Source organism: Syngnathus floridae, chromosome 5 (genome assembly GCF_059516105.1).
Source record: "Syngnathus floridae isolate MCC-2025c chromosome 5, RoL_Sflo_1.0, whole genome shotgun sequence".
Taxonomy (NCBI): domain Eukaryota; kingdom Metazoa; phylum Chordata; class Actinopteri; order Syngnathiformes; family Syngnathidae; genus Syngnathus; species Syngnathus floridae.
Genome location: NC_142417.1, coordinates 9,367,227 through 9,392,872, shown reverse-complemented (window position 1 = coordinate 9,392,872; position 25,646 = coordinate 9,367,227). Strand labels below are relative to the sequence as shown.

Here is a 25,646-nt window from a genome sequence, read left to right as displayed (position 1 = left end):
CCACACCAAAAAAAAAAATCGTATTCTCCTCAGCCACTTGGTCCAGCTCTTCTGGGGGAAGGCCCAGGCTAGACAGGAGACATAATCTCTTAAATCTAACATGTCCTGGGTCATCCCATGGAGCCTCCTCCCAGTAGGATGTGGTGGAACATCCTCACCAAAGAGGCATCCAAGGAGCATCCTGACCAGTACTTGGACCCCCCGCACCCATGCACAGATGTGACTGGAGCTTGACTGATACATAGGGCGGCTGAGGAAATAATTGGTAAATTTATTTTAGATTACTGAATGCATGAATCACTGTTGGCCACTTGGGGGCGGTGTCCGCTCATTGTGTCCATGTGTAGATGTTACTGAGCCTGTCTGTCTGGTCTGGTTTTGTGTTTGTGCAAGTAAGGGGACGTGTTTAGTTCGTAACAAAGAACCTGAACCTTCCGTGCATCTGTACGCGCCTGCTTAAATGTGACAGTTTTTACACGTATTTGCACTTAAAGATAATCAGGTATTTATTTTTGTTTATGCAAGAATTGTTGTATCCGAGGCACGGCGCGGTGGTGGAAGCTCAGCTGTACTGGAGCTAAAAGCAGATTGTTTGGTTAGCTCCATTCCACTTTGGTTTCAAACGTGTCCTCTGGACTGGAGAACATGTCCACCGACTGCCAGACGAGCAATGCTACGGCCATCCCGTCGATCAGGAGGGTGGCCATCCACGATGCTGAGCACATGCCCCAAGATTACTCCACTACTCCCGGCGGCACCCTTTTCAGCACCACTCCGGGTGGTACGTACATTTTTTCGTCATCACTTTGGTCATGTGAGTCCCCCATGAGCGTGGATAATGGATGTTGCAGACATTTAGTTTGCCTTCAGTCGATACAAGCTATGCTAATGCTAGCTGCTCTGGTTCACGGTCGCTTATGGCAGGAAATGTTTCAGCTTGAGCAGCAAACTTCCATTAGTTTTCACATGTATTCTGTGTTTTAAGTCATCACTAAAGCTAAAGACCCGCTCCACTCTGCAAGTTCAAGAGCATCGCTTGCAGAACAAAGAAAGACAATAGTGACAAAACGGTTTTAATCTTGTCTGCAAGTAATGTTAGAGGGACATCCTCAGATAATTATCTTTCATCTACATGGGTTGTATTAATTGACTGCCGCTCGGTGTGTGACGTCACTCATTATTCAGGTATACGTACATTTATAGGAACGTATTAGGAGTCAGTATGTTATAATTGACGAGATTCATCCATTCAACAAATAACAGCTACCAAACCAACCTTTCCACACTTTGATTGTTGTATTATGTACAAACGTGAAACCTCCTGCCTTGAATGAAAGAAGGAAAGCAAATTTATAAATATACTATCAGCAACCTTCAGCTGAGCGTGGCAATAGGGATAAAGCAGTCCAGAAAAGCATTGATTGGATTAAATCAGGCATGTTTTTCAATGATGATTTGTGTGTCTCCTCTAAAGGTACCAGAATTATCTATGACCGAAAATTCCTGCTGGGGTGTCGCAGCTCTCCGCTGGCCAAGACCCCTCCGCGCCTTCCAGACATTCCCGGTGTGACAAGTCCTCCCTCCGCAGGAACCAATGACAAGAAGGCCAGCGATGGAGAACGACTAAACAACAGTGGTGCAGCTCCAAACAACACCAGTGGTATGTTCAATAGAACTTTTACAAATTCTTCATACAAGCCAAGTCAAATATAAGATGCCCTATAGTTTATTGAATTAAAATAACACAAAAATATGTCGAATTAAAGCTACAGTGAATGGTTTTATAAAATCTTAGGTGCACAGGTAATGCACTAATTATCATTTTGTTCAAACTAAAAGTCTTACACTTGCACAGTTTATGATGTTTTGAGGTGACAAATGATGTGCAAGGAACTCATTTGCCCCAGGGATGTAAGACTGTGTCACTCACTGCGAGCCATGTTTTTTATTTGATCATTTTATGTTTATGGACATCAGTGGTTTTTTTTGCACAAGACATTACAGCAAATATGACTTTACAATTAAGGTTCAAAGATTAATTGCATTTGCCATTTAAAGAAGTTTTGAAATTGTTATTTGCTAATCGCAAAGGCTGAGATTTGACTGGTCATCAGAGCAAATGATTCTGCAGGCATACACCTTAACATCTCATAAATACAAGGGAAATACAAACTGTGTCTTTGTTTGTTTTTAAGTTGATGACGCACAGTTTGAGATGGACATCTGAGTGGACCAAGTGTCGCGTGAAACGTACCAACAAGATCCTGTGAAAAGAACCTCAGTACTAACATCTTGTCCAAGAGGCTGGTTCCATTCTCTGTTTTCACCACCCAGATTGAATGTGATTGCCTTAAGGCTCAAAGCAAGTGTGCCTTACTCCAAGTTGAAAATGTACACTTAGCAACTTGCCTGTTAGCGTACTGTGTAAACTGAGACAATCAGAATTGAAGAGACCAATCACAAAATATCTCCACAAACTCTTTTGAAATTTCTCAAGATATCATTTGTAATGTATAAACAGGTTAATTTCCTAAAAGAGTACCATTTTTAATCCGATCCGTAAGTTTGTGAGAGTCACAACATTAAAGATACAATAAGAGAAAATTCTTGTGTGTGCTTGTGATGTGCTTTTGCTTCTATTTAAATACACAGTCCGTACCATCTCTGATTGCCACATATATGTACGTACATATCCTTGCTTAAATGTTATTCAGAACAAAAGACACATCAGTTTGACCTTGAGTTTATCTTTATTTCTACACAGTGTGGGGAAGGATTTTCTTTGGGCGTTGCAAGGTCTCCTGCTGCAAGGTCTCAGTAAAATTCCTCAAAGGGCTCACCACCACTTGATAAGCTCAGCGGCCTGTGTGTAGAAGAAAGGTCAATATACATGTGTGCCAACTCCCACTACTACTCTGCCAGGGCTCACTGTTAGAAACATTTGAAAGTGAAGTAATATTACCGCTAAACAGGGACATGGTATTTAATAAAACACACATTAATTCCAAGATGTTCATGCCATATTTTTCTTTAACACAAATTATGTTGGTGTGAATGTCCCAATACATTTGTACAAATAGTATATGGTCTTCCAGCTGCAAAAAAAAAAAAAATCCAATAATACAGTATATTGTGAGCATTTACGACCATAAATAGACCCAATGGACCTTATGTGACCGACAAAATAATCAAAGCTTGACGAGCCAGCCGAGTGAGAATGTCGTCCGTCTGCATGTGTTGCTGAAAGTGAAGTGTGGATTGCACTGTTTCATGTGATCACTTCCATTCCAGCCTGTCCTTCCTCTACGGTAGCCTCCTGGACATCCAGACGCTTGTGCTCACCCCACTACCCCCGCCGTGGTCTGCTGGCCTCAACCCTCTCCTTGTCACCTTTGCTTCCTGACACCCCTTCATCTAAATAAACAAGTGCTACCGCTTTTTCCCCCCTCCCCTCATTGATCCATCACAGCCAGCATGTGTGATCACAATCAACAAAAGAGGCCAGAGATGGCCGTTGATGACTAATGATGTGACCCCAGCGAACTATTCACAGGAGCAGACGGATTTCAAATCATGAAGAAATGTATATTGAAATATTTTTTTGCCTAGTACACTCCTTGGTCTTCAACATACTGTACATTATTATCAGTGGATATATTGCTGTCATTTTTGTACTTATCCTGTTCATATTACACATTAAGGCCTTCTACTCAAGTGCTTCATATTGATTTATTGTTGTCAATCAGATTTCAGCCTCTGTGTGTTACTATGTCAATCTAATCTGCCTTCAGGCTCGCAAACGTTGGAAGCTGTAACTTACTTTATTAGCATTAGAAATGTGCTTCTATGCAATCAGATTTCAGAAGCTTACAAGGTCAAGATGACCAAATGGTTGGTGACATGAGCTCTTACCCGGCAAGAAGTTGGTTCGATCCCAGGTGTGGGCATACATCTAAATGTGCTTTTGGACTTGGAACCTCGCTTTGGATGCAGTTTTTACGTTTAGCTCCTGCAGAACGTGAAAATGAACAAAATCTTTTCACGCAGGTGTGTTTAACGAGGGTATCTTGGAAAACAAATTGGAACGCGGCCCCGAGGACTAGTATTTCCCTAATAAAGTGGCCTGTTATTAGGTACACTTGAAAATGGCGGTGTACCTAATGGAGTGTCCGTGTGATTCCCTCGTTAAGTGCAGGTGCGGGAAAACTTTTAGCTCCTTTTGACCGTGAAAGAAGCTAAAAGTTTTCACGCACCTGCGCTTAACGAGGGTCACTTGGAAAACATGTTGGAACGCGGCCCCGAGGACTAGAGCTTGTCACCTGTGACCTTTGACCATGATGTTTCCCTAATAAAGCGGCCTGTTATTAGGTACACTTGAAAATTGCGGTGTACCTAATGGAGTGTCCGTGTGATTCCCTCGTTAAGTGCAGGTGCGGGAAAACTTTTAGCTCCTTTTGACCGTGAAAGAAGCTGGAAGTTTTCACGCACCTGCGCTTAACGAGGGTCACTTGGAAAACATGTTGGAACGCGGCCCCGAGGACTAGAGCTTGTCACCTGTGACCTTTGACCATGATGTTTCCCTAATAAAGCGGCCTGTTATTAGGTACACTTGAAAATGGCGGTGTACCTAATGGAGTGTCCGTGTGATTCCCTCGTTAAGTGCAGGTGCGGGAAAACTTTTAGCTCCTTTTGACCGTGAAAGAAGCTAAAAGTTTTCACGCACCTGCTCTTAACGAGGGTCACTTGGAAAACATGTTGGAACGCGGCCCCGAGGACTAGAGCTTGTCACCTGTGACCTTTGACCATGATGTTTCCCTAATAAAGCGGCCTGTTATTAGGTACACTTGAAAATGGCGGTGTACCTAATGGAGTGTCCGTGTGATTCCCTCGTTAAGTGCAGGTGCGGGAAAACTTTTAGCTCCTTTTGACCGTGAAAGAAGCTAAAAGTTTTCACGCACCTGCTCTTAACGAGGGTCACTTGGAAAACATGTTGGAACGCGGCCCCGAGGACTAGAGCTTGTCACCTGTGACCTTTGACCATGATGTTTCCCTAATAAAGCGGCCTGTTATTAGGTACACTTGAAAATGGCGGTGTACCTAATGGAGTGTCCGTGTGATTCCCTCGTTAAGTGCAGGTGCGGGAAAACTTTTAGCTCCTTTTGACCGTGAAAGAAGCTAAAAGTTTTCACGCACCTGCTCTTAACGAGGGTCACTTGGAAAACATGTTGGAACGCGGCCCCGAGGACTAGAGCTTGTCACCTGTGACCTTTGACCATGATATTTCCCTAATAAAGTGGCCTGTTATTAGGTACACTTGAAAATGGCGGTGTACCTAATGGAATGTCCGTGTGATTCCCTCGTTAAGTGCAGGTGCGGGAAAACTTTTAGCTCCTTTTGACCGTGAAAGAAGCTAAAAGTTTTCACGCACCTGCGCTTAACGAGGGTCACTTGGAAAACATGTTGGAACGCGGCCCCGAGGACTAGAGCTTGTCACCTGTGACCTTTGACCATGATATTTCTCTAATAAAGTGGCCTGTTATTAGGTACACTTGAAAATGGCGGTGTACCTAATAGAGTGTCCGTGTGATTCCCTCGTTAAGTGCAGGTGCGGGAAAACTTTTAGCTCCTTTTGACCGTAAAAGAAGCTAAAAGTTTTCACGCACCTGCGCTTAACGAGGGTCACTTGGAAAACATGTTGGAACGCGGCCCCGAGGATGATTTCTTATTATCACGTGCCATAGTGGTGGGATTAAGAGGTGGCTTGAGTCAGTCAGTCAGGTAAAACCCCACTGAAGGTTTAGTTACCTGGCCAACCACTGTTCGATTAGTTTTATTTGGGATTTCAATGAGTACCCTGAATAGGTGAGCTATCATTATTCCATTTACCCAAATGTGTCAGAAAAGATAAAGCACAACACGTTTTAAAAATAAAGTTTTAATAAATTCGGGATATTTTATGTACAAAATATACAATATAGAGTATAAATATATAAACCTTTTCATACTAAAGACATAAGGAAGTATTGTGTAACACTCTGTATAGATGATGGTAGCATCACCCTTGTTGCCAGGGGGATGTTTGTTGAACTGCGTCAGGCCACTCAGTGACAGCCGCACTCTTCAACGATCATGTCCTCGTGATGGCGCAGGGTCAGGTCGTCGTTCTCATAGTACAACATGGACAAAGGCCCGAGGCGCGTCGGTACACAGGACGGGCAGCTCATCCTCTCTGGGTGGTGGTATTTCAAAAGGCTCTGTAACAACAACACGAGAGAAAACATGAGTCAGCAGCTCCGATTATCAAACCAACCGCGGTCAAATCGTCTTACTTGCATGTACGCGTGGTTGGTGGGGTTGAAGGATTCGTCCAGGGGTGTCGGACACTCCCCCTCGCAGCGATAAGCGTTGAAGCGTTTCGGATGTATGATCCACTCGTCCCAGCCGATGTGCTCGAAGTCCACCCACATGTCCACTTTGCGACAAAGGGCCCGCTGCATGACATCTGGCGGCGTGGTGGGCCCAGGTCCGGCTGCCATCATTACCGTCTCCATCCTGTTCCTTTTGTGGCGCCGGATTTGGCTTTCGCCTCTGCTCCGCTCCATTGTGATGTACTTGGAGTTTTCCACAGTGTGTATTAGGCTGTAGGCTGAGTGACCTTCCTGAGGGGTGTCATGTTTGAAGAATAGCACCATCATTGCTCGAACAGAGGTGGGACAACTTTGGTTTCCTGGAATTTTGAAAAGACCCTTGCTTGGTATCTCCCCAAAGTCCCCAGAACCGCTCCCAAGGTCCAGTTCTCCCAAGGCCTCTTGGCTTGACAGTCTGTCTCTTTGGTAGAGCCTGTACCTCAAAAGTGTAGTGACATTGAAAACCTTCCATGAAGACTTGCTGGCTGACGCGCTGACGCTCCCCAGGAGAAGGCGCTCGTCGTGGCAGGACGGGTCCACCTCATGCTCACAGTTTCGGGAGTGATACAAATCCACTAAGGCCCGTCTGTGTGCGGATAGGCCCGGCAATCGGATGCGGAGCTCTGCTAAGTGGATTCTGTCGCTGGTTGAAATGGATGACATGTCGAAAGTAACAGTCCATCTGTTGTCCGCTTGACGGCAACCTTGGTGTAAAAAAAAAAAAAAAAACGTGAATAGAAAGCAGAATGTGGAAGCGGTTTAAGCACTTGTTCAATTTCCAGTGGGAATCTCATGTACTATTATGCTCTGTCAAAAGACAATTCAGTGCACTAGAGGGTTAGCAAATGTCATTTACGCAATATCCTGCAGGCGCTCTGAATTCTGAAAGACAAGCGGTATAGAAAATGGATGGATGGATGGAAACTAAAGCAAGAAGAATAAATATTGGAACAACTTATTTGAGCGTTGATTCACTATCTGCAATAAATTAGTGAAAAATTTTGTGTTGCAAATGATTCTATTTGATAGCCTTGGTATCTAGTTAAGCACACTGTCTTAAGCGTGACTATGTTTATGACACAAGTTAGTAGTGTTGCAAAACTGCGCACTAGTAGACAGTGGTTAGTGAAAGCTAATGAAAATGATAAAAAATGAAAATTAAAGCCACTATTAAATATATTAACTACAAATGAAAACATTAAAAAAAAAAACAATAAATAACAAATTTACTCTGCAACAAAAGTCAAAATTAATTACAACTAATGATGTCTTAACGTTTATTAGCAGTAGTAGCATGCACATGTAAAAGTAGTTTTGCCTCGCTGTGGTCCTACTCGGGTGCCAAATGTCACGGAGTAGCGGAAAACCATTAACTATTAAAACCCAGTTCTACAAGTGTGATGAATGAACTTGTGAGGACACAGTGTGTACCAGGAGGACCTTCTCATGAATATTGAATAAATGTTCAAAGGGTTTTCCAGAACAGAGGGAGGCTTGGTGACTGGACAAACCAGATCCTTGGACAAATGTCAAAACACTGAGGTGGGAGGCGAAACAGGACAGGATGTATATTGACCCCCTTGTGCAAGGCCGTCTGAGGGCTAATATACACACCCTCACACATAAAACGGACAAAGCCTTTAAAGTGGAATAAGCATTTTGACACTTGCTGGGCTGTAAAAAAGGGGGGGTCAGATCTCAGATAACAGCGGTCAGAGATCTACTGGAGAAACGAGGAGCAAATACAAAACTATTATTCACTCACCATTTGCCATGAGACTGATGATGGAGTCTGACTCTCGAGCAGGTCTACTGGTGTAATCGGCCGCTGTTGACACGTCGGCCGCTCGGAAAGAGCGATACAGCTGCATCATGTACAGAGGGAACTTGCCGTGAGGGTGCAGGGAAACGTTCCTCAGGGCTACACTGCTTCCCGGCGCTGTGTGGTACTTAGGCTTCTGCGTAGACCAGACCAATCCAAAAGAACAGAAAAGAAGCACGTAGAAGACCATTTTGGAGTAAAACTACAAGCACGAGAGGTTAAGGTCTTGCTTCCCTCTCTCAACTTCTCTCAGGTTGAAGTGACCCACAGACTGAAGAGCAGACAGGCCCCTTTATAGCAGACAGCTGCCCTTTGATGACCCCTGACCACTCCAGGAATCCCGATGGGCCTTCTGATCACCAGAGCACATCAGAGACCACCTCAAACAGTGGATCAACAAAAAAAAAAAAAAACGCTATTTCACCAAGGTCATTGTCCTGTCACACAGCCCAAAGCTTTTATATTCACTCAAAAGCCTTAATCCTGTGGAGAAGCAGCAATCGGTTAAGAATTAACACCTACAATGCCTACAGCCATTAACACCTCAATGTTAAGTAGAAGCAAGAGAAGACCACCAAAGTGAAAAAGACAAAACTTTATTAACACAAACTAGGAGCGTGCTGTATTAAAAAAACACAAACATGTAATGTAACAAATATCACAAGTCATGTCAGAAGTTCAACCAATTGTGTATTATGTCAGATGGATGAATAATAAAAGTAAAAATATGCCTTCACAAAATAATGCTCAGTTTTGTCTTGTCTTATTTGAAACACATTGCCGTTATCTATGATACATTTGTAGTTGCAGTATGAGATGGAGAGAGATTTCTGAGAGCAAAATAGCAAAACTAGGAGGAATTAACACCTAACAGCAGAAATCAGAAGCGAGCACTATCTTTCAAAAGACATTTTGATGAAGCTTTGGATTGGATCACCTTACTTAGCATGTAACAGAACAGAGCAAAGCAATGCAAGTGAACATTCAAATAAAAACAATGGTGCTTCAAGCTGTGATCCGACAGTAATAGCATATTACCTTACTGTAGAAGTCAACTTTTTAATGACAGAGTGTGGAGGTCAGGATTCACGTCTCATGCCCCTTTCGACTGATGTATTCACACGTGCAATGACACTCTCCTCATAAAGCAGTGAAAAAATCCTTCACCTGAAGGATGAAAAAGACCAAACGTTCATTGCTGAAAATGCACTCATAATTCCAACGTGAACAAAGCGCCCTCTTGTGGCGAATGTTTGCATAGCAGCAGCGATTTTCTAACAGTCCTCTCCCCACCTGTGTAATGAAGTCCTCTTGTGCTTTGGGATCACTCTGAAACTCCACACTGGCATCCAGTTCCAGCACGGGGATCTTTTTCAACCACTCAAAATGGATCCTAAGAGAAGATAGTGGAGCCATGTTTCACTTTTGACAAATTGAAACCAAATAAAAACAAACTTTCTTACAGTGATTACATTCAATGAGATCCAGTATAGAAATCTCATCTTCACAAAGATAGCATCACTTACTCAGTTTTTTTCTCCACAAGCCACCTCTCATGCTGCTCATGTAACTTCTGGAGATAGTCCAGCTGCACGGTCTTCTCCTCCTGCCTCCCTCGACGATGCAGGCGCTCCATACATTTCTAACATATACATGTTTGTCACGAATTAAACACGGCCACAAATGCAATGTTGATACCTTTAATGGTAAGAGCTTGTGCAGACCTCAGGTGGTGCTTTGAGATAGATGATGCCTTCTAGTGCCACCTGGTGTCCAAACTGGTTCACAAGCAGCGAGTGCCAGTCCTGGTAGATGGCCCACTCTGTCGAGTTGATACAGCCCAGTTCATACATGTTCAGGGCAAAAATGTATCTGCAAGGGAAAAGTATATGAGAGAATATTTTAAAGTCACATTCAGAATAAAATGCTACTTTTTCAAAAACAACATAAATAGTCCAACCAATTATGCATTTAGGCTAATGTCATTAGATTTTATGGGCACTGTGGCCCCAAGTCCTCCGGTGCAATAATAAAGCATCTGACTGACCTGTCACTGTAGACGGAACGTTCATAAACCTGCACGGGCGTTCCCTGTGAGGGAAGTTGGCGAGCAGGCGCGGGCTGAAGCTGTGTTTTGAAGCGGCTCATGCACGAGTATGTCTGGAAGGTGTAGGACCAGCGCTGAGGATCCTGGTACATCATCTCCAGCAGGTTACTCACAGTTTTTTCCTGTAGTGACAAAGCAGCAGAGATCATATAAATAAGTTGTGTTGATGGTATTTATTTTTGCAATGAAATTACAAAAAAAATCAGAGATTCTTTTCATTTGTTTCCCCTTTCTTATTTCTCAAGCACTTTGAAGCATGACAAGCATCAGCATTCACAAGCAATTTCTGCACAAATAATTGTTTTTTTAGATTTTTGTGGTGATGACACGAAAGCCTGCACGCACCTTTGAGGTCCCGCTGTCAATGTTCTGCCATTGACTGACAGGTTCTGAAACCACCTCCCAGTCTGGACAAGCTGCTCTCAAGAGTCCTGTAAAGGTTGACTTTCCAACAGCTAAAATTTCAAAAGACACAGGGACAGTTGCAATTGTTGTGGTGGATTACACACAATCTCTGGAAAATGGAACTTACCAATATTTCCCTCTATAGAAACTCTCTTGAGTCCATCTTGAGTTGACAATGCTGCACCGGAGTACATTCTTTTAGCCATGGTACTTCTGTTATGTTTTGGTGGAGCAATATCTCGGAGCAAGTAGTCACGGGTTTCACACAGCTGCAAGAGTCTTGTTTGCGGTTTTGTTATGAACAACCGACTGAGGATACACCTGTGCAGGAAAACCATCGTGCCAGGTAGCAGTGCTACTCAATTCATTTTGTCAAGTATTACTCCGTTCTTATCGTGGTCTTGAGAATTTTGGCATTCAAACGTTTATCTAAAGAACGTTTATCCCCATCTGCTTGACCGAACGAAACGAAATATCAACCACTACAGCTTTCCATGATAGCGATTAAATAACACGACCTGACCCCGGAAAAGATTGATGACGTACTTCCGGCATGTAGGTTTTCAAAACAAACCATGGGACGGGGGATATCAGTTCGGCACTGTACTTTTCTGCTTTAAATGGTTTTTCAATAGTCATTATTAGAAATACAGTTTTCTAGGAACCTAACAAATTCTATTTTGGATGGTGTGTGAGACCTTAATAAGAATGACATTTTTTCTGAATTAGTCTTTTTGCAACCAGCAAAGATCACTTCTATTAAAATGCAATTCTCCTTAATCATGACATTCTTGTCAAGAGCTACATTGTAGTTATGGTTTCCTTCCAAGGGGCCGTTATGACTGAACCCGTATTACGACCTCATATTACACAAACACAACTTTTGAAACCAGAAAAAAAAAACCTTTTTGCAATTACATTTCAATTGAATAAAACTGTGGAGCCATTAGAACGATTTATTCACTTATCAGTTTACATGTGATTGGACTGAAAGGAATCAAAGTTGCTTGTGCTCCAAACGGCTCACCACTGGATCACTTGTGATTGAGTTTAGCATTAATAACTTGTGTTTTTTAGGGTGATCTTTTGATCCACTTTTAGTTTGTAATCAGCAATACCTAAAACACAGAAACAATGCAGCAATATGTAAAACAACTCAAGATTGAGGAGCAAAACAAGTTAGTTTTTGTATTATGCGACTTTTGGACAGCGCATGTGTGTGTATGTGTGTGTGTTTTCACCTTCGGTGAGAGAAGTGCCGTCAGACGAGAGGTGCCAGTATCTGCGGTCACTTTGTCTGGCCCGCTCTCCATTCACCACACTTATGAATGGTCCCCATAGGCTTGATTCATTCTCAAACCTGCATGCACCCACCAATTTATATTTCAAGAACACATACTATGAAAAAAATAAATAAATAAACTTACGTGAAGTCATTGTTTATTTCCTTGAGGAGGTGAAGGGCCTCCAACAGAGTGCTTTCCTTGGGCACATCCAGTGAATACACAGTGGATGTCCCGCTTGATGTCACCACTTCCACCATCACGGCCACTTTGGTCGTACTGGCCGTGACGACCACAGGGTCGGTGGGCTCGAGAACCAGCGTGTCTGTATGTAGGCAAACAAGTGACTAAAGGTCACAAAGACCACCAGGCCACAGATGTAAAGACTAAAGCGGCACTTACTGTCCTCATTGAGGCAGCTCTTGCTTTGAACAGTCAAGTAGGATTTCTGCTGCAGAGCTGGTAGGACCTGAGATATTGCCATGGGGTTCTGGTATTTGTTGCCTCTTGCATCCCTCCTAATGGCCTCCAGTGAGGCAGCACACTCTGACACCGGAATACCCATTGCCTGAAAAGCCTGAACACAACATTCAAGAAGATTTGGGCTTTGGATGATGCGGAAACAAGAAACGGTTGATCCAACTACTGTAACACCATACTACCAGACTTCAGCGGTTCCACTATAAAAATGGTTCTTACTTGAACAGCGAGGCCAGTGCTGAACTCATTTCCAAAATGACCATCGCTCCTTCGTGATGTCAAGAGCTTCTCCTTGATGTTGGTCAGGGCCGTGTCAAGCTCAACAGCATTAAGTACATAACTCCCAGAATTCTTCACACACTGGAGGGCCATTGCAGCCATAGCATACGTATCTATAAACCACAAGTGGGAGAGGCCTTGATGGAATTATCAAAATGAAGGCTGATGACACTTTTTATTGGACCGTCTGTATTTAATTCAAATATTTACTACGTCTGTATTTATTTCAAATATTTACTATCAATAACACCTATAGTACAAGCATAAACTATGACAGCACACATCTGAAAGAAGTTTACCCACCAATGCTCTCACTGTTTCCATGCTGGAAGCCCTCATGTTCGACTGCCTTGATGAGCTTGTTGACAATGTGGTTGTTGACCCTGATGCCGCTCACGCATAGAGCGAGTACACCCAATGAGTACTGGTAATAGTTAGTCAAAGGGCGTTGGCTGACTGGACAGGAGAAGACAGATCATTTGAACTACTGGATAAAATTTAAGACCAACATCCTGGCAATGATAATGAAGGGCTACAGTCAAATAGAATTTATGACCAAAAAAAAGAAAACAGTAGTAAACTTACAGGCTATGTATTCTTTCTCTCGTTCCATCTGTTTCTTGAGGACCATCAGCAGTGTCTCACTCTTGTCACCTACAGTGAAGGTGACTGTGTTGAGGTCATAGCAAGATGACTTCAAGGCCAGAGCATACAATGCCAAGCGGCCGGTTATAGGCTGACCACCAGAGAGGACGCTAAAGTGCACAAAAGGTCACGACACAGCCAGATAAGCGATCCAATCTTCATACTCAACTCAAAAAGTGGCCATTCTGACAAATTACCTTTGAAGGTCATTGTGTAAATTATTTGTCAGTCGATTTAAATGTTCCCCCTCTTTTAAAAGGTTGTGCAAGTGTGATAGCCGTAATGCCAAGTGGACGCTGGGATTAGGAAGTCCTTCTTGTCCCTCCAGAGAGCGTAGAAGATCTTTATTTAATGAAAGCAGCAGCTCATGGTTGGATCCAGAATTATCTGAGTTAAAACAGACAGACAGAAAATGGCACACTGTGCATAAAAGCAGTTGCTGAACCCACGGCTTGCTGACTTCAACCTGTCACACTCAGAATTGCTGGTTCAGCAAGAACATCAGGACGAAACTGAGGCACGTGGACTTCAGTTTTATACAATACATAAAGGAGCCTTTGTTACTAAATCTTCTCAATATGCTCATTAAAGTGATTGTTCACTGTCTCAATTTTTAAAAGGGCAAAGCAGTTATGCCTTTACAAAGATGATTGGTTTTAATTAACTGTGATGCACGTGTATAACGGCATTCCATGATAATGAACGCTCCATCTTATATACTGCATTGCATCATAGCTAATAAATTAGGTAACAAGAGTTTTAGACAGCAAGGCAGTTCTACACTTATGTAAACTACGTTAAACTGGTCCATAACATTAACAATATAAACTGGACATGATTGTATTTCTAAAACGGCAGGATATTTGACCTGACTTGGACCCAGATCGTGCAATTGATCATGCCGAAACCGTTTGGCGGAAAACAGCTATTCACCTATGTGCAAGTGTGCCACAGGACTTTATCTAATTTAATTGACTTGATCTGAAATTTATTTTTTAAGATTTGTGTGAATCTTTCTTCAATTTCCCTTTTGAACAAAACAAGTTTGGACACACTTCCCATTTTTAGTACTATTGAATAAGACTTTTTTGTCTTTTTTTAGACAATTGTTGGTGTACGTGACATTTTGAATGCAAAAATATGCCTTTGTTCAGAGATTGGGAAACACTCATAAGGAAATTGCAAAATCAGTAGCCATCCAGATCATCAAATCATGTTTGTTTTTAACCTGGATTCTTCCCAAATTTCACAATAGTGTACTAACACTTACCACAAGGTAAACTGGAGGCCAATGCCAGTAGCCCGAAAACTAAGACTAAATGATACATCCTGGTTACCTTCAAAAAGAGAAAAACAAAAGAAGATCCAAAAATTACTAGTGTACCAAGTGTTTGAACAAATAAGACAACAACCAGAAGTGTTCAATACAAAGTCCTGAAGTATTCATCAACAGTTTAATAAGTTTGAAGGAGAAAACGGTACGCTCTAAATTGCCAATCAAATCACATCAGTATAAATAAATATCCACCAACAGCTTTACATATAAACACGCTCTTGGTGACGTCATATTAAAGTAACCCGTCATCATAACGTTACTTTTGTCAAACATGTAGAGTCATGTGTTACCTCCTTGGAGCGTCAATCCAGAGTAAGGCGACAAGTTTGTCAACTGGGATGATAAGACCTCCACGGTGTCACGTGACTTACTATTTGCGAACACAGAGGAGGAGCTCGCCAATAACTCGGAAATTCAGAAAATCTATCTTGTTGCAGAATTTATCCAAGTTCTGTCTTGTCTCACACACTGTGTTGCTTATGGAGTCAGAGTGAGATCAAAACATGAATTTTCGACGTTTGCACGAACGGGATTTGTTCCTCCCACTGCCGATTCGTCAACAACTACAACTCCCAGAGTTCTTTGCGCGTTTTCCAGAATCTTGTCGATTCTTCCGACGAGTTTGCTACGTGCAACTATCTGCATTTACTGCAAGCTGCGGGGACCAAACATTGGACGCAATTCGCGAACGCTACTTTATTAGGTAAATAAGGTTGTGCATGTTTACTGTTCTATTTTGCTATCTTACTGGGGTGTTGAATGTAACGTACACGAGCTAGCAAAACAAACAGTAAAGCTAAACAACATTGCGAAAATGGGCAGGGCAGTTGTCGTTAAGCAAACGTCTTATTTTAGACACCACGAAGTTGCACTTTTAGGTGGATGATGCTATAATATGTGTATACTATACATATATTTTACAGCAGTAATTTTGTTTGAATGCGCTGATATTCAAAGAGTTGCCCCCGTCTGGTCGTCTCTCTGACATGTTTACGAACACTTAAAGTGCTAGGTTGTAATGAAATAGTTCTGTAAATCAAGACTGTTTGAGCTATCTTTCCACGTTTCACCAACCATGTTTTTTTTTAAATGTAGTTTGAACTACTGAACCATCATGCATCACTTGGCGCCCTCCAGCAGCCAGCTGGGTTTTCTACCAAGCATGTGCACGTTTTCGGGGCCCACAAACCTTCCTGAATTCGATCTTGGATCTACATGTACATCTGGTCAACTGCAGAGTGGAACCCTGTCCAACAGGTAAGGTTTAGTTATTTGTATACATTTCCCCACAGTTTTCTACCAAAACATTTGCGTAAAATATATCCTCTATCACAGCAGTTGGGAGACGAGGTGCCTCAGGAAGCACAGGAGGAGAGTTGATGATGAGTATGTATAAGACAGCCTTGGTTATGATACAGTGGAAGTGTGTTAGATTTTTTTTTCCCAAAACCTTTTTCTATTTTTTCAGAGGATGTCTTGCCAAAAGGAGAAGAATATCAGCGGAAACCGAATTGGACATGTCACACGTCACTGGGAGTCCTGACTGGCCTTCTCCAAACAATTGTTCTACTTTGAGTACCCAACAAGCCAGCCATGCTCCACCACAGCCTTGCCCAACCCCTCGCAACCTGACACCACTGCTGCCCTCTTCTTCCCCATCCCGACCTGAGACGGCGAGGTCCTGCATAGAGATCGAGGCAGCTCAGAGGAGACTTCGGGAGATTGAAAATAGGTATGTAACAGCTGCGATGTGGCGGACTTGCAGTACATTTAAGTCTTCAGATGTGTATTTTTCAGCTTTAAGCTGCATGACCCAGCCTGTTCCGTACCACTGGATCAATTATACTACAATACTCGAAGGAGACAAAACACCCGATCACAAATTTGCCACTCAATGACTACAGCATACAGTGCACTGATTAAAACTAATTTGTAATGACATTTTGTTTGTATCTCTGCTGAAGATATTGGTGGGAGGCTTGCGTGGTCACCATAGTGTTTGTGCTTCAAAATGCAGACACTTCAAGCTTAGCTCATTGCATTCTCAAGATGGCATTGAAAAATCCAAAAACTAACACTGATCTATCATTGACTAGAATAACGCTGGAGGACGATGACGAGGATCTCGATGTGGAACCAGCCCAACGAAGGCCGGTGTTGGTCATCTCGGACAGTTTGAAGGAAGGCCTGCAGCGAGGCATCAGTGACATTCTCCCACACACAGTAGCCCAATCTGTGTACGTTCTCTGCTTTCAGATTGTCAAGTGAAATAGAAAAAAGAAAAAGAAAAAAAAAGCTCTCTTGACATTTTACTTTGCCACTGACTCCTGCTACGTCATTTGTTTAGGAGCCATTCCTGCATGGAGCTGGTGTTGTGGCGGCCACCAGAGAACCCCTTCTGTCGCAGACTAAAAGGCTCCTTGCAGAAACAGAGGAAACAGACTGTTTTGCGACAGCCCCCCACTCCATGTCCTTCGCCCACCCCGCACAGCAGTCCTGTCGACACGCACAGCCCTCTCCTTAACTTTCCAGTCGCTGAAAGTTGTGGAGAGGAGGACATGGAAATGTAAGAAGGAGCAAGACTGCTCGGACATGTCATGCTTGAGACTAACTTGGTTTCTCTAGACTTGTCGGGATCATCCGCTGCTTTGGTCACATTTTGCAACTTGAGTGAAATCTGTCACAACTTGCTTCATAGCAACATTCACACAGCCTGTGTCAGGGTAGAGGTATTCATTCTCTTACCAATTCGAAGCATTTGCCAAAGTCGAGTAAACATTACACAGTTTACATTACACTGGCAGGTGTATTTTGTTCTTTTTTTTTGCTTTGCTTTTTGGTAATCTGCAGAGCACAACCCCTGATTTTTGTACCCTTTTGCTGTCATAAATAGGAACATGATTCCTCCCAAATGCTAATATGCATGACCTTGTACTTGCGGTTGAAGGATCATATTTCTATATTGTTTAGCAAGTATGCTATTTGAGTTTATAGGAGTTTACGAAATCTTGGAAATTTCTCTTTTGATTGGATTTGTATTTTTCTGCATGCTCGCAGCAGTGAGACATTTTTCCTTTGTATTTGTTTTCTAGTAAAATGATGCTTCATTCTTTTGTTGAAAAAGTGTGCCGTATGTATGCAAAAACCAACCATCCTTTGATACGTGACACTAATCCGGATTCTGGTTCATATAGGTGACAAAATGTTTATTGCAGAAGTTGAATGTATCTTTGTGCCGTTTAGCCTTTACAACTTAACATGATGTAACATTTATGAGCATATAAGGGATTCCCACAAAGAAGAGCTTTATGAGATTTCAGTGTGAAATCTGTAAACCTCTGCAATGTTAAGCCATAAAACCTCAACACGGAGGAAAGTTCAAAAGATGACTAAACCTTGTGTCATTTGTCACCGTGACCTATCTTAAGTACAGGCAACAGTGAATGATTCATTGTAAAAGATACAAAAGCAAAATGCAACAGCTATATCGCCTCAAGTGACAAGACAATCTTTAAAACAATACTGTAACGTTTCAAATCCTTAACTTGTGGTTGGCCTGATAGGCGAGGTTCTCAAGCTTTCATACTCTCTTGCTTAAGCTGTAAAACAAACAAAATTGAGCAGTATTAGAAATACTACTTTGCATGCCCATTGAAAATGCATCACACAAAAGTGTTGCCATATTGACACTAAAAAATGCACTGACTGTATGAAGGTTAGATCCTGTTGGCATCCATGTCTGGTTCTCTACACGGAGCTGCTTGACTCTGCTCTGTAAGTAATGCACAAGCTTTAATGAGGCCACATCTGAAGTGCTCTGGGGTGCAGCGGCGGCGTAGACGTATGTCAAGCAGTCCGAATGAGGAGCATCGTGATGCTGATGGAAACAAAAAGTATTTCCTCAAACTATTCACGTGCTTGTAAGTTTCTCGTGATGAGAAATGGTACCTTTGCACTAAGCTTTCTTTGACCTTCTACCCTCAGCTTTTCCTCTTCATTTGTTGACGTCTTTCTGAAAAAGAAACAGAAACACATTTGGAGATGTTAGCAAACCTACTACATTAGTCATATGTTACATCAATGGGCAAATCAACTGATTGTGAGATATCAGTTTGGGTGATGGTTACATCATGCTGGTTAAGTACAGTATTAGTAACTGTGACTATTCTTCAATTGGTTGATAGGCTACAGCACATTTACCTGCCACTTAATAACTTTATTCTGCACCTGTAGGATGGCAAAAATGAATGGCACATTTTAAATACACAATCAGTGTGAGTCTGTAAAAGATTTTTTCCTGTTCAGAGGAACAATTTGATTGCAGTGCAATACATTTCAATATCATATCAGAGTTTATTTAATTCTGTAGTTTGATTTAAGAAAGATATATACAGAATAATTAAAGACAGGAAAATACTTTTCAGTAAGCCAAATCCTAAAGAACAATGTTTCATTATGCCATAGTCTACTTTTTTTAACCCTTAGATGCATACATACGTGGGTAAAAAATGACCCGGTGAGCTTTGTTTTTTTTTTTAATCTTTTTTATTTTTTCTTCATAAGAAAAATTGTTAAGGTAATTGTCTTTTTCAAAGAAGTTAAAAAGTTCAAAATAAAGATATTTCAAACATTAAATCATTGTTGTGTGGTCCTAGATATAGTAACACCTAATATCATAGAAGTGAATTACTCTCAAACAAAATGGCATAAAACCACATTGATTCTAATATTGGTCATTTTTGAATGAAGAGTGTCACTTGTCACAGTCACTTGTGCATCTATGGGTTAAGGTGGTAAAATGTTGGGATTTTGTTAACTATAATCATCCAAATCAAAATCATGTAACATTTCAGTCTGGTTTGCGTAATCTATGTTTCACTTTTTGAATTGAACTCCTGAAATGGTGTTCAAATGTTGCCCTGATATGCATGTCACCTTTCCAATTCGGCAGTCAACTCTTCCTCAAACTTGCAGGCTAGTCGGGCAGTGGTCTGTTCCTTCCACTGAGTCATGTTCTTCTGGACTTGCCTCAGCTCCATGTCTTTGGCCTCCAGTTGCTTGCGAAGTGAGACCTCCAGTCCTCCGTCACTCACATGAGACCATTTCAAACTACTGAGCTCCTCAATGTGCTCCTGGGTCAATCAAATTTGATTCATCCAGCAATTCAGTTTGGGTACAACCGGACCAGTTTTTTGTTTTTTTTTAAACACACACACACATCCCTGAAAGTTACATGCATACCTGAATGAGACACTCCTTCAGAGAATCCAAGGCTTGGTTTCTCTCCATCCTCATCTGCTCCCTCTGAATCCTCAACTCTCGCTCCTGGAAGCAAACCCTTCTGAACTTATCTGTCCGTAAACTGGGCTACGTGTGAATATTCACTTGGCCAAATTTTACCTTGTCTTTGAACAGCTGTTGACTTGCTTGCCTTTGAGAATCAACCTCTTGATGAAGGGACTCAATCAAATGCTTTAATGAGTCTTGTTGGCCTTTCAGTTGCATAAGAGCCTCGTCTATGGTGGAGCTGTAATGTGCAAAACCTTTGTCAGGAATGTGTCTACTAAATCATTTAATTCAATGTGTAGTTTTGTTATAAATTTTGAATACATTTGCTTTATTGTTTTTGCATACCCGGGAGGGAGCTGCACGGTATTTTGTTGGCCTCCATTGTTCTCTACCAAGAGATGTAGAAACTCGCATTCCGCCACCAGCTCCTGAGCCCAAACCGCGAGTTGCTGCTCCTGCTCAGCTCTGACTTCATTTTGGATGATCTGCTGCTCTTCAAGCATCTTGCGGATCTGCTCAGTTTCCTCCTTGGCCTGCTGTGCAGCCTGCTCAAGCTTCATCACAGTCTTCTCACTTTCCTATAAAAGAGGAGCAGCAGGTTTAAGAGTGCAGGCTTAGAGTTTGTGAGGAGGTCATCTCGTACTTGCAGCATGTGTTTCTGCAACTTGTCCAGCTCGTCCTGTTGCTCCTGCTTTAGCGACCTGCAAATGGCGGAGAGCAGAGACTCCTGCTCTCGCTGCTGCAAAGAGCGCTCAGCCTCCAGCTCCTGCACACGCTTATGGAAGTGAAAGTGACAAGAACAACTGATCGGGATTAGAAATTTTTCGACAAGCTGAATTGTCGAAAGTTAACGTACATTTTGCAGCTCCGTCACATGACGCTGAAGAGTAAGTGCCTTGGTGTTCTCTCGATGCATCTCACTCCTGGTAGCTTCCAGGCTCCTCCTGTTCTGTTCTTCTAATAAACCACAGTGGAAGTGTACAGCTGCAATCTTCTCTGCCTCCCACTTAGTCCTCTCCTCATCGATGGCTTTTTGCACCTGAATGAGAGCGGGCACAATGTTCAGGTAATGAAGAGTTCAAAACTCAAATGGTTGATGGTACCTTCTGTAATGTTTGTGCATGCAGCTCTTCTTCATGTTTCCTTGACTCCTCCTTCTGGTGCTTCAGTGAATTTCTCAGCTGCCAGTATTTGATCAATCATATACTCTTCAGTCACTCAGCTTATTAAATCTTTATTGTTGTAGAGGTGCAACAATTTACCGACAAGTAATCGATTATAAATATAATCAATAGTTATTTTTAATAATTGAGGAATCTTTTAGATATGTTTTTTTATTTAAAATTGTCCATATGGTTGGAATTTCAATATCTTATTTCAATATATTTTTATTTTTGATTTTAATATTTTGAAATGGGACTGATTATCTATGTATTGAATCAAAATAAAACATTTGCTTTTAATTTGAAAAACTATGATGACCACTTACCGTTTGTACTTGCTCTTCGTGAACCAAGGCTAAATCTTTTCTCTGCTGCTTCAGCGCTGCCTCCTAAAATATTTCATGAAGTCTTAGTCAAATGTTGTGAATAACTTTGACGATTCTAAATTCTCACCATCTTTGCGTGGGCGTGTTCTTCGGCTTCTTTAACAGCACTGCGCTGTTGGCTTTTCATGAACTCGAGCTCTCCTTTTAGTTTGTCTCTTTCTGTTTGCAACCCTCCATGCTGTTCCCGTAGCTCTTGCACTTGTTGCTCCTTCTGATCCAACATTTTCTCCAGTGTGTCCACCTTGACCGTGCATGCTCCAAGTTTTCCCTCCAGTTCCTGTGCTTGACATTCCAGGGCCTAAAATCAAAACAGCACTTCTGTAAAAGTATTGCGCAACTGCTGTTGTGTGATTTACTGGACAGGAATTAGAAGCACAGTTCCTAAAGAGTCACCTCTGTCTCCTTGTTTTTCTGATTCTGCATCTCTTCTAGACATGCACATCTGTTCTTCAGTGAGGTCTCTGCCTCTGAGGCCCTCATCAGTTCCTCACAAGTTTCCTCCAGCATCTGTTGGTTCAATAATATTAGCATAAAAGTACAGACTTGGAAAATGATGTCGCCCTGTAATATTGTACTTGTTGCATGGATTCTTGCTTCTCTCTTGCCCGTCGTTGCTCGGAGAATAGTTCAACTTTGGCAGAAGCCAACTGTCTCTCCAGCTCCGACATCATTGTGTTGGTCTGTTTGTGAGGTCGTTGGACTAATAAGTCAAGTGTGCCCCACCTCAAAAAAATATATATACCTGAGATTGCTGAACTGTGAGCACCTTTTCCATGCAAGACAGCTGCTTCAGTTGTTTGTTCTTTAGTTCTTCTTGCAAATTCCGGACTTCACAGAGGAATGACTCCTTTTGCTTTTGAAGTTTTTGCAACTGGCAACTGTACAACACAACAAACAACTTTTTGAAATAAATGTGTCTTAACACAGTCCTGCTTTATGCTGACAAAGTTTGAATCCATACCTTAATGAATCTACCTCTGCTTTGCAATCCTTGAGCAAGACCTCTAACTGCCTCTTCTCTGTTTCTAGGTGCCCAGTCTCTGTACTAAGCCGCTCAAGATCATGAAAGGCATGCTGGGAAGAAAAAAAAAACATAATTAATTTCTCTGATAAATGGTTGAATGAATATTTCACACTTTACCTTTCTTCTCAATTGCAGCTCAGAAAGGGAGAGTTCGACCTCTGTTAAATGAGACTTTTTCATGCGGAGAGTCTCCTCCTCTTTCTCACATTTCTAAATCAAACAAACACAAGGATGCTTGTTCACAGGCAGTTGACCAAATGCACGCCATTTGGCGGCAACATACTTGTCTGAGGGAAGTGAGGCGCTCGCTCATCTTCTCCCAAGCTGAGTGCATCTTCTCTGAGGCTTGCTCAAGCTTGGACCGCCTGCTCCGGTGTCCTTTCGAGCCTTCCTTGTCATCGTCCTCCATAGACAGAGTTCTAGCAATGAAAAATAAATTACAACATATAGAAACAAGTGTGCTTTGCTGTTCCTCTCTTTTTACCTGCATGTATGCTGCTTTTTATGCAGAGTACTTTTGTTTCGGACAGCTCCGGTGGGTCGTTGAACTTTGAAGACAAAGAACGTTAGTCATCTTTCCTGCCTTGTTTAATTAATTAATTAATGCCTTGTACTGTGAAATGTTGGGAAAAAGTCGAATCCGAATCCAAATGTAGATTGAAAATCTGTTGTGTGTGTGTGTTACAGCAGGAATGTGAGCGTGCTACCTTGAATGTTGCAAGTCTGATTCAAATTTTTTATTTTGATTGTATTTTGTCATTTATTGTGCATCCAATCCAATCCAAATCCTGGATAGTTGATATTGTCTCTCTTTGTCAATTCTTACCAGCTCGTCTGTGGAGGACCTGCCTGACTTGATCTGTGCAGACCGAATCAAGGTCACTGTCAATGGACACTGTGTCAAAATTCCACACAGGTACTCCTGTGAAACAAAGAATAGCATTGAGAAGTAAAGTTATGCTAACTGAGCGGCGATAAAACAGAATATTGTTCAGAAAGGGTCGTTTAAAACTGATCCTTGTTGTCTTGTGTTGGACTGAACAGGTGCACATGCAAATGCAGCAATGTGTGTCGGATACCTGCTAAGCGCCTGACCTTCGGAGAAGAAATGTGCTTTGGGTTTTGGTGTTCTTTTTCAACCTCTGTGCTCAAAAAGACTGAAAGGGAAGAAAAAAAACAGTTAAATAAAGTCACTCACACAAAATCAGCGGGACTCTGTTCGGTTTCGTGTCTGTGAATCCTCTTTTCTCACCACCGTGTGAAGTCTGAACTCCAGATGTTTCAGAAGGACGTCTTGCCAGATCCTCACTTTGGTCTGGCTTATGTTGGATGAAGGCAACGCTAGCTATGTTTTTAGAACTTCCAATACCATTTTGGTCACATAGGCAAGGGTCCACGTCTGATGTCGTCAGTGTCCTTTCAGCGTCCTCTTTGTTGAGCCCTGTAATGTTCCCCTCTGGCAATGCCAGTTCAACCATCTCCTCTCTAAAGCACCTCACAAAGTCTTCCGTGCAAATACTTTCAGAAGGAGGATGAGGGTCCCTTGACATATCCCCCTGCTTACAAGTATCTCCAAGAAGTCTCTCTAGTCTCCACATGACCTGTTCCTTGTGAGACTCCATCTGCACTTTGCTGCTTGTCCATACGTCCAGCTCCCACGTGGCCACTTCACGTGTTGCAGGAGCCACGGAGCTTGTGCTCTCTGCAGGCAAAAAGACAAGTGTCATACATGAGCAACACATTTATAGATGTTCGTCGGATCGGGTCAGCATTGAAAGGAATTGATTTAAATTTATGGTTTGTGCAAATAAAGAAAACCATTGATATTTACATCCTCATAATCTGAGAACCAAAAGACAGCAGATTTTACCTAGATTTGATTTTTTTCTTTCAGAACCAAATGTCAATTTAAGTCTTCCAATTATATGAAATGAACAATTAAATATTGAATAAAGAATAACTCCGGTATGGCAAAAACTGTAGGCAGGAAAAACGACAAGTCACAGCTCACAACAAAACTTTGCTGTCGTAAAGTAAATCCGTTTTTCTCCTGAATGACATTACATCTTACCCAGTGTTTGTTCCACTGCTGGAGTAACTTGCAGTTCCAGACAAGACATTGGGGTATCATTTGTGTGGGACACTGTGCTGCCAAGACCGGTATCTTTACTCAAAGACTGACTCAACCTAAAAGGTGCAACTGAACACACCAGATGAAAAAACATCAACAGAAATAACATTAAAATATTCGATGAGGTGCGTCTTACCTGAATTGATACAGTCATGCTGCTGATGCTTGACCTGCGTGCATTTGTTTCAATCAAGTTTATTTATTCACTGAATATTTGATGTACGATTTAGAACAGAAAACGACAGACTTGCAGCTTCCCGAGCTGAGCGTCAATGGCATCCAACAGAAAGTCACAGGGATCCGCTTTTAGAAATGGTCGACCTGGTTCAAACCCACTGCTGCTGTTGAGTTGCTCTTTAAGCATAGAAAACAAAACACAACTGTTGACATAAATGGATGACTGTTCTACTTTTATAATTGCAGACCTGAGTGAAATTCCTCATTGTCCCCTCTGTCTTGGCTGAGCTGGTCCATTTTGTTGTACTGGGTATACAAATGCAGTCCAAGTAAGGCTGCTGGTTCACAATGTTGCTCGGTTGTCATGGAAACCAAAGTAGTATATCTTAAATCACGCCTTGCAGGCGTTCCACAAGGAGGCTGAATGACTTGATCCTACACTTTCGACAGCTGGATAGTTCTACAAACGCAGAGAAAGCTAAGCGGCTTGAATTTACTTTCGAGGAGAAACAAATTGTTTTCCAAGCAGCTGCAGTGGGTCGCAACTGGGGGCGTCGAGTTGTCATAGAAACCGCACGCAACCAATTTAAAGTTTAGCTTGCTCACAGTAGAAAGAAACATTGACTGCTGCTAATTTGCTGGGAGAGCACAAAGTAGACTGTGCATGTACATACATTGAATATGTGTATATTCATATAAATGACAAATTGTT

General features: G+C 42.1%; 6 protein-coding genes across 7 annotated transcripts; 2 read left to right on the top strand and 4 right to left on the bottom strand.

Annotated features, from left to right (window-relative positions):
• The first annotated feature begins 311 nt into the window (after positions 1-311).
• On the top strand, positions 312-2,604 carry LOC148398023 (eukaryotic translation initiation factor 4E-binding protein 2-like). Its single transcript, XM_088377164.1, has 4 exons — positions 312-502; positions 601-781; positions 1,475-1,660; positions 2,196-2,604. Exons 2-4 carry the CDS (start codon positions 646-648, stop codon positions 2,225-2,227), a joined length of 354 nt encoding a protein of 117 aa, XP_088233290.1. The 5' UTR covers positions 312-502; positions 601-645; the 3' UTR covers positions 2,228-2,604.
• Positions 2,605-6,035: 3,431 nt separating this feature from the next.
• spaw (southpaw) lies at positions 6,036-8,654 on the bottom strand. The gene is made up of 3 exons (XM_088376093.1): positions 8,173-8,654; positions 6,330-7,111; positions 6,036-6,254 (listed from the first exon to the last, which is right to left on the bottom strand). Exons 1-3 carry the CDS (start codon positions 8,417-8,419, stop codon positions 6,102-6,104), a joined length of 1,182 nt encoding a protein of 393 aa, XP_088232219.1. The 5' UTR covers positions 8,420-8,654; the 3' UTR covers positions 6,036-6,101.
• A 155-nt stretch (positions 8,655-8,809) lies between these two features.
• Positions 8,810-11,293, bottom strand: dguok (deoxyguanosine kinase). Its single transcript, XM_088376094.1, has 7 exons — positions 10,869-11,293; positions 10,682-10,791; positions 10,277-10,458; positions 9,954-10,101; positions 9,756-9,871; positions 9,523-9,622; positions 8,810-9,396 (listed from the first exon to the last, which is right to left on the bottom strand). The coding sequence occupies exons 1-7, from the start codon at positions 11,077-11,079 to the stop codon at positions 9,370-9,372; spliced, it is 894 nt and encodes a 297-aa protein (XP_088232220.1). The 5' UTR covers positions 11,080-11,293; the 3' UTR covers positions 8,810-9,369.
• Positions 11,294-11,466: 173 nt separating this feature from the next.
• tcn2 (transcobalamin II) lies at positions 11,467-15,231 on the bottom strand. The gene is made up of 10 exons (XM_088376092.1): positions 15,055-15,231; positions 14,699-14,765; positions 13,626-13,815; positions 13,369-13,538; positions 13,087-13,239; positions 12,724-12,896; positions 12,427-12,601; positions 12,169-12,349; positions 11,983-12,101; positions 11,467-11,859 (listed from the first exon to the last, which is right to left on the bottom strand). The coding sequence occupies exons 2-10, from the start codon at positions 14,754-14,756 to the stop codon at positions 11,798-11,800; spliced, it is 1,281 nt and encodes a 426-aa protein (XP_088232218.1). The 5' UTR covers positions 14,757-14,765; positions 15,055-15,231; the 3' UTR covers positions 11,467-11,797.
• ccdc117 (coiled-coil domain containing 117) lies at positions 15,088-17,887 on the top strand. 2 transcript variants are annotated; one of them, XM_088376097.1, is made up of 6 exons: positions 15,088-15,467; positions 15,860-16,021; positions 16,103-16,150; positions 16,233-16,496; positions 16,861-17,001; positions 17,112-17,887. In XM_088376097.1, the coding sequence occupies exons 2-6, from the start codon at positions 15,879-15,881 to the stop codon at positions 17,332-17,334; spliced, it is 819 nt and encodes a 272-aa protein (XP_088232223.1). In that variant the 5' UTR covers positions 15,088-15,467; positions 15,860-15,878; the 3' UTR covers positions 17,335-17,887. The 2 variants fall into 2 exon arrangements, with proteins under 2 accessions (XP_088232223.1, XP_088232221.1); XM_088376095.1 differs by having other exon boundaries at positions 15,090-15,467; positions 16,100-16,150.
• A 66-nt stretch (positions 17,888-17,953) lies between these two features.
• LOC148398018 (uncharacterized) lies at positions 17,954-25,461 on the bottom strand. Its single transcript, XM_088376098.1, has 25 exons — positions 25,183-25,461; positions 25,005-25,111; positions 24,894-24,927; positions 24,698-24,826; positions 23,879-24,328; positions 23,706-23,783; positions 23,453-23,548; positions 23,111-23,174; positions 22,910-23,045; positions 22,744-22,836; positions 22,564-22,676; positions 22,345-22,480; positions 22,178-22,282; positions 21,996-22,109; positions 21,670-21,900; positions 21,543-21,605; positions 21,157-21,234; positions 20,910-21,092; positions 20,697-20,828; positions 20,399-20,631; positions 20,165-20,291; positions 20,006-20,089; positions 19,700-19,896; positions 18,713-18,776; positions 17,954-18,536 (listed from the first exon to the last, which is right to left on the bottom strand). Exons 1-25 carry the CDS (start codon positions 25,298-25,300, stop codon positions 18,345-18,347), a joined length of 3,357 nt encoding a protein of 1,118 aa, XP_088232224.1. The 5' UTR covers positions 25,301-25,461; the 3' UTR covers positions 17,954-18,344.
• Between the last annotated feature and the right edge of the window lie 185 nt (positions 25,462-25,646).

What these genes read in the sequence shown, in the direction of transcription:
- LOC148398023 (XM_088377164.1), top strand. Translation starts at nt 646, where the DNA reads ATGTCCACCGACTGCCAGACGAGCAATGCTACGGCCATCCCGTCGATC. An exon ending in TTTCAGCACCACTCCGGGTG is followed by an intron (nt 782 to 1,474) that starts GTACGTACATTT and finishes TCTCCTCTAAAG; the next exon opens with GTACCAGAATTATCTATGAC. An exon ending in AGCTCCAAACAACACCAGTG is followed by an intron (nt 1,661 to 2,195) that starts GTATGTTCAATA and finishes TTTGTTTTTAAG; the next exon opens with TTGATGACGCACAGTTTGAG.
- spaw (XM_088376093.1), bottom strand. Translation starts at nt 8,419, where the DNA reads ATGGTCTTCTACGTGCTTCTTTTCTGTTCTTTTGGATTGGTCTGGTCT. An exon ending in CATCAGTCTCATGGCAAATG is followed by an intron (nt 7,112 to 8,172) that starts GTGAGTGAATAA and finishes TTTTACACCAAG; the next exon opens with GTTGCCGTCAAGCGGACAAC. An exon ending in CCAACCACGCGTACATGCAA is followed by an intron (nt 6,255 to 6,329) that starts GTAAGACGATTT and finishes TTGTTGTTACAG; the next exon opens with AGCCTTTTGAAATACCACCA.
- dguok (XM_088376094.1), bottom strand. Translation starts at nt 11,079, where the DNA reads ATGGTTTTCCTGCACAGGTGTATCCTCAGTCGGTTGTTCATAACAAAA. An exon ending in TTGACAGCGGGACCTCAAAG is followed by an intron (nt 10,459 to 10,681) that starts GTGCGTGCAGGC and finishes TTGTCACTACAG; the next exon opens with GAAAAAACTGTGAGTAACCT. An exon ending in CTTGTGGAGAAAAAAACTGA is followed by an intron (nt 9,623 to 9,755) that starts GTAAGTGATGCT and finishes ATCTTCTCTTAG; the next exon opens with GATCCATTTTGAGTGGTTGA.
- tcn2 (XM_088376092.1), bottom strand. Translation starts at nt 14,756, where the DNA reads ATGTATCATTTAGTCTTAGTTTTCGGGCTACTGGCATTGGCCTCCAGT. An exon ending in TTACACAATGACCTTCAAAG is followed by an intron (nt 13,539 to 13,625) that starts GTAATTTGTCAG and finishes TGTGCACTTTAG; the next exon opens with CGTCCTCTCTGGTGGTCAGC. An exon ending in AGAGAAAGAATACATAGCCT is followed by an intron (nt 13,240 to 13,368) that starts GTAAGTTTACTA and finishes TCTCCTGTCCAG; the next exon opens with TCAGCCAACGCCCTTTGACT.
- ccdc117 (XM_088376095.1), top strand. Translation starts at nt 15,879, where the DNA reads ATGCATCACTTGGCGCCCTCCAGCAGCCAGCTGGGTTTTCTACCAAGC. An exon ending in CTTCGGGAGATTGAAAATAG is followed by an intron (nt 16,497 to 16,860) that starts GTATGTAACAGC and finishes ATCATTGACTAG; the next exon opens with AATAACGCTGGAGGACGATG. An exon ending in CACACAGTAGCCCAATCTGT is followed by an intron (nt 17,002 to 17,111) that starts GTACGTTCTCTG and finishes TCATTTGTTTAG; the next exon opens with GAGCCATTCCTGCATGGAGC.
- LOC148398018 (XM_088376098.1), bottom strand. Translation starts at nt 25,300, where the DNA reads ATGACAACCGAGCAACATTGTGAACCAGCAGCCTTACTTGGACTGCAT. An exon ending in CAATGAGGAATTTCACTCAG is followed by an intron (nt 25,112 to 25,182) that starts GTCTGCAATTAT and finishes CTATGCTTAAAG; the next exon opens with AGCAACTCAACAGCAGCAGT. An exon ending in AAAGAAAGCTTAGTGCAAAG is followed by an intron (nt 18,537 to 18,712) that starts GTACCATTTCTC and finishes CATTACTTACAG; the next exon opens with AGCAGAGTCAAGCAGCTCCG.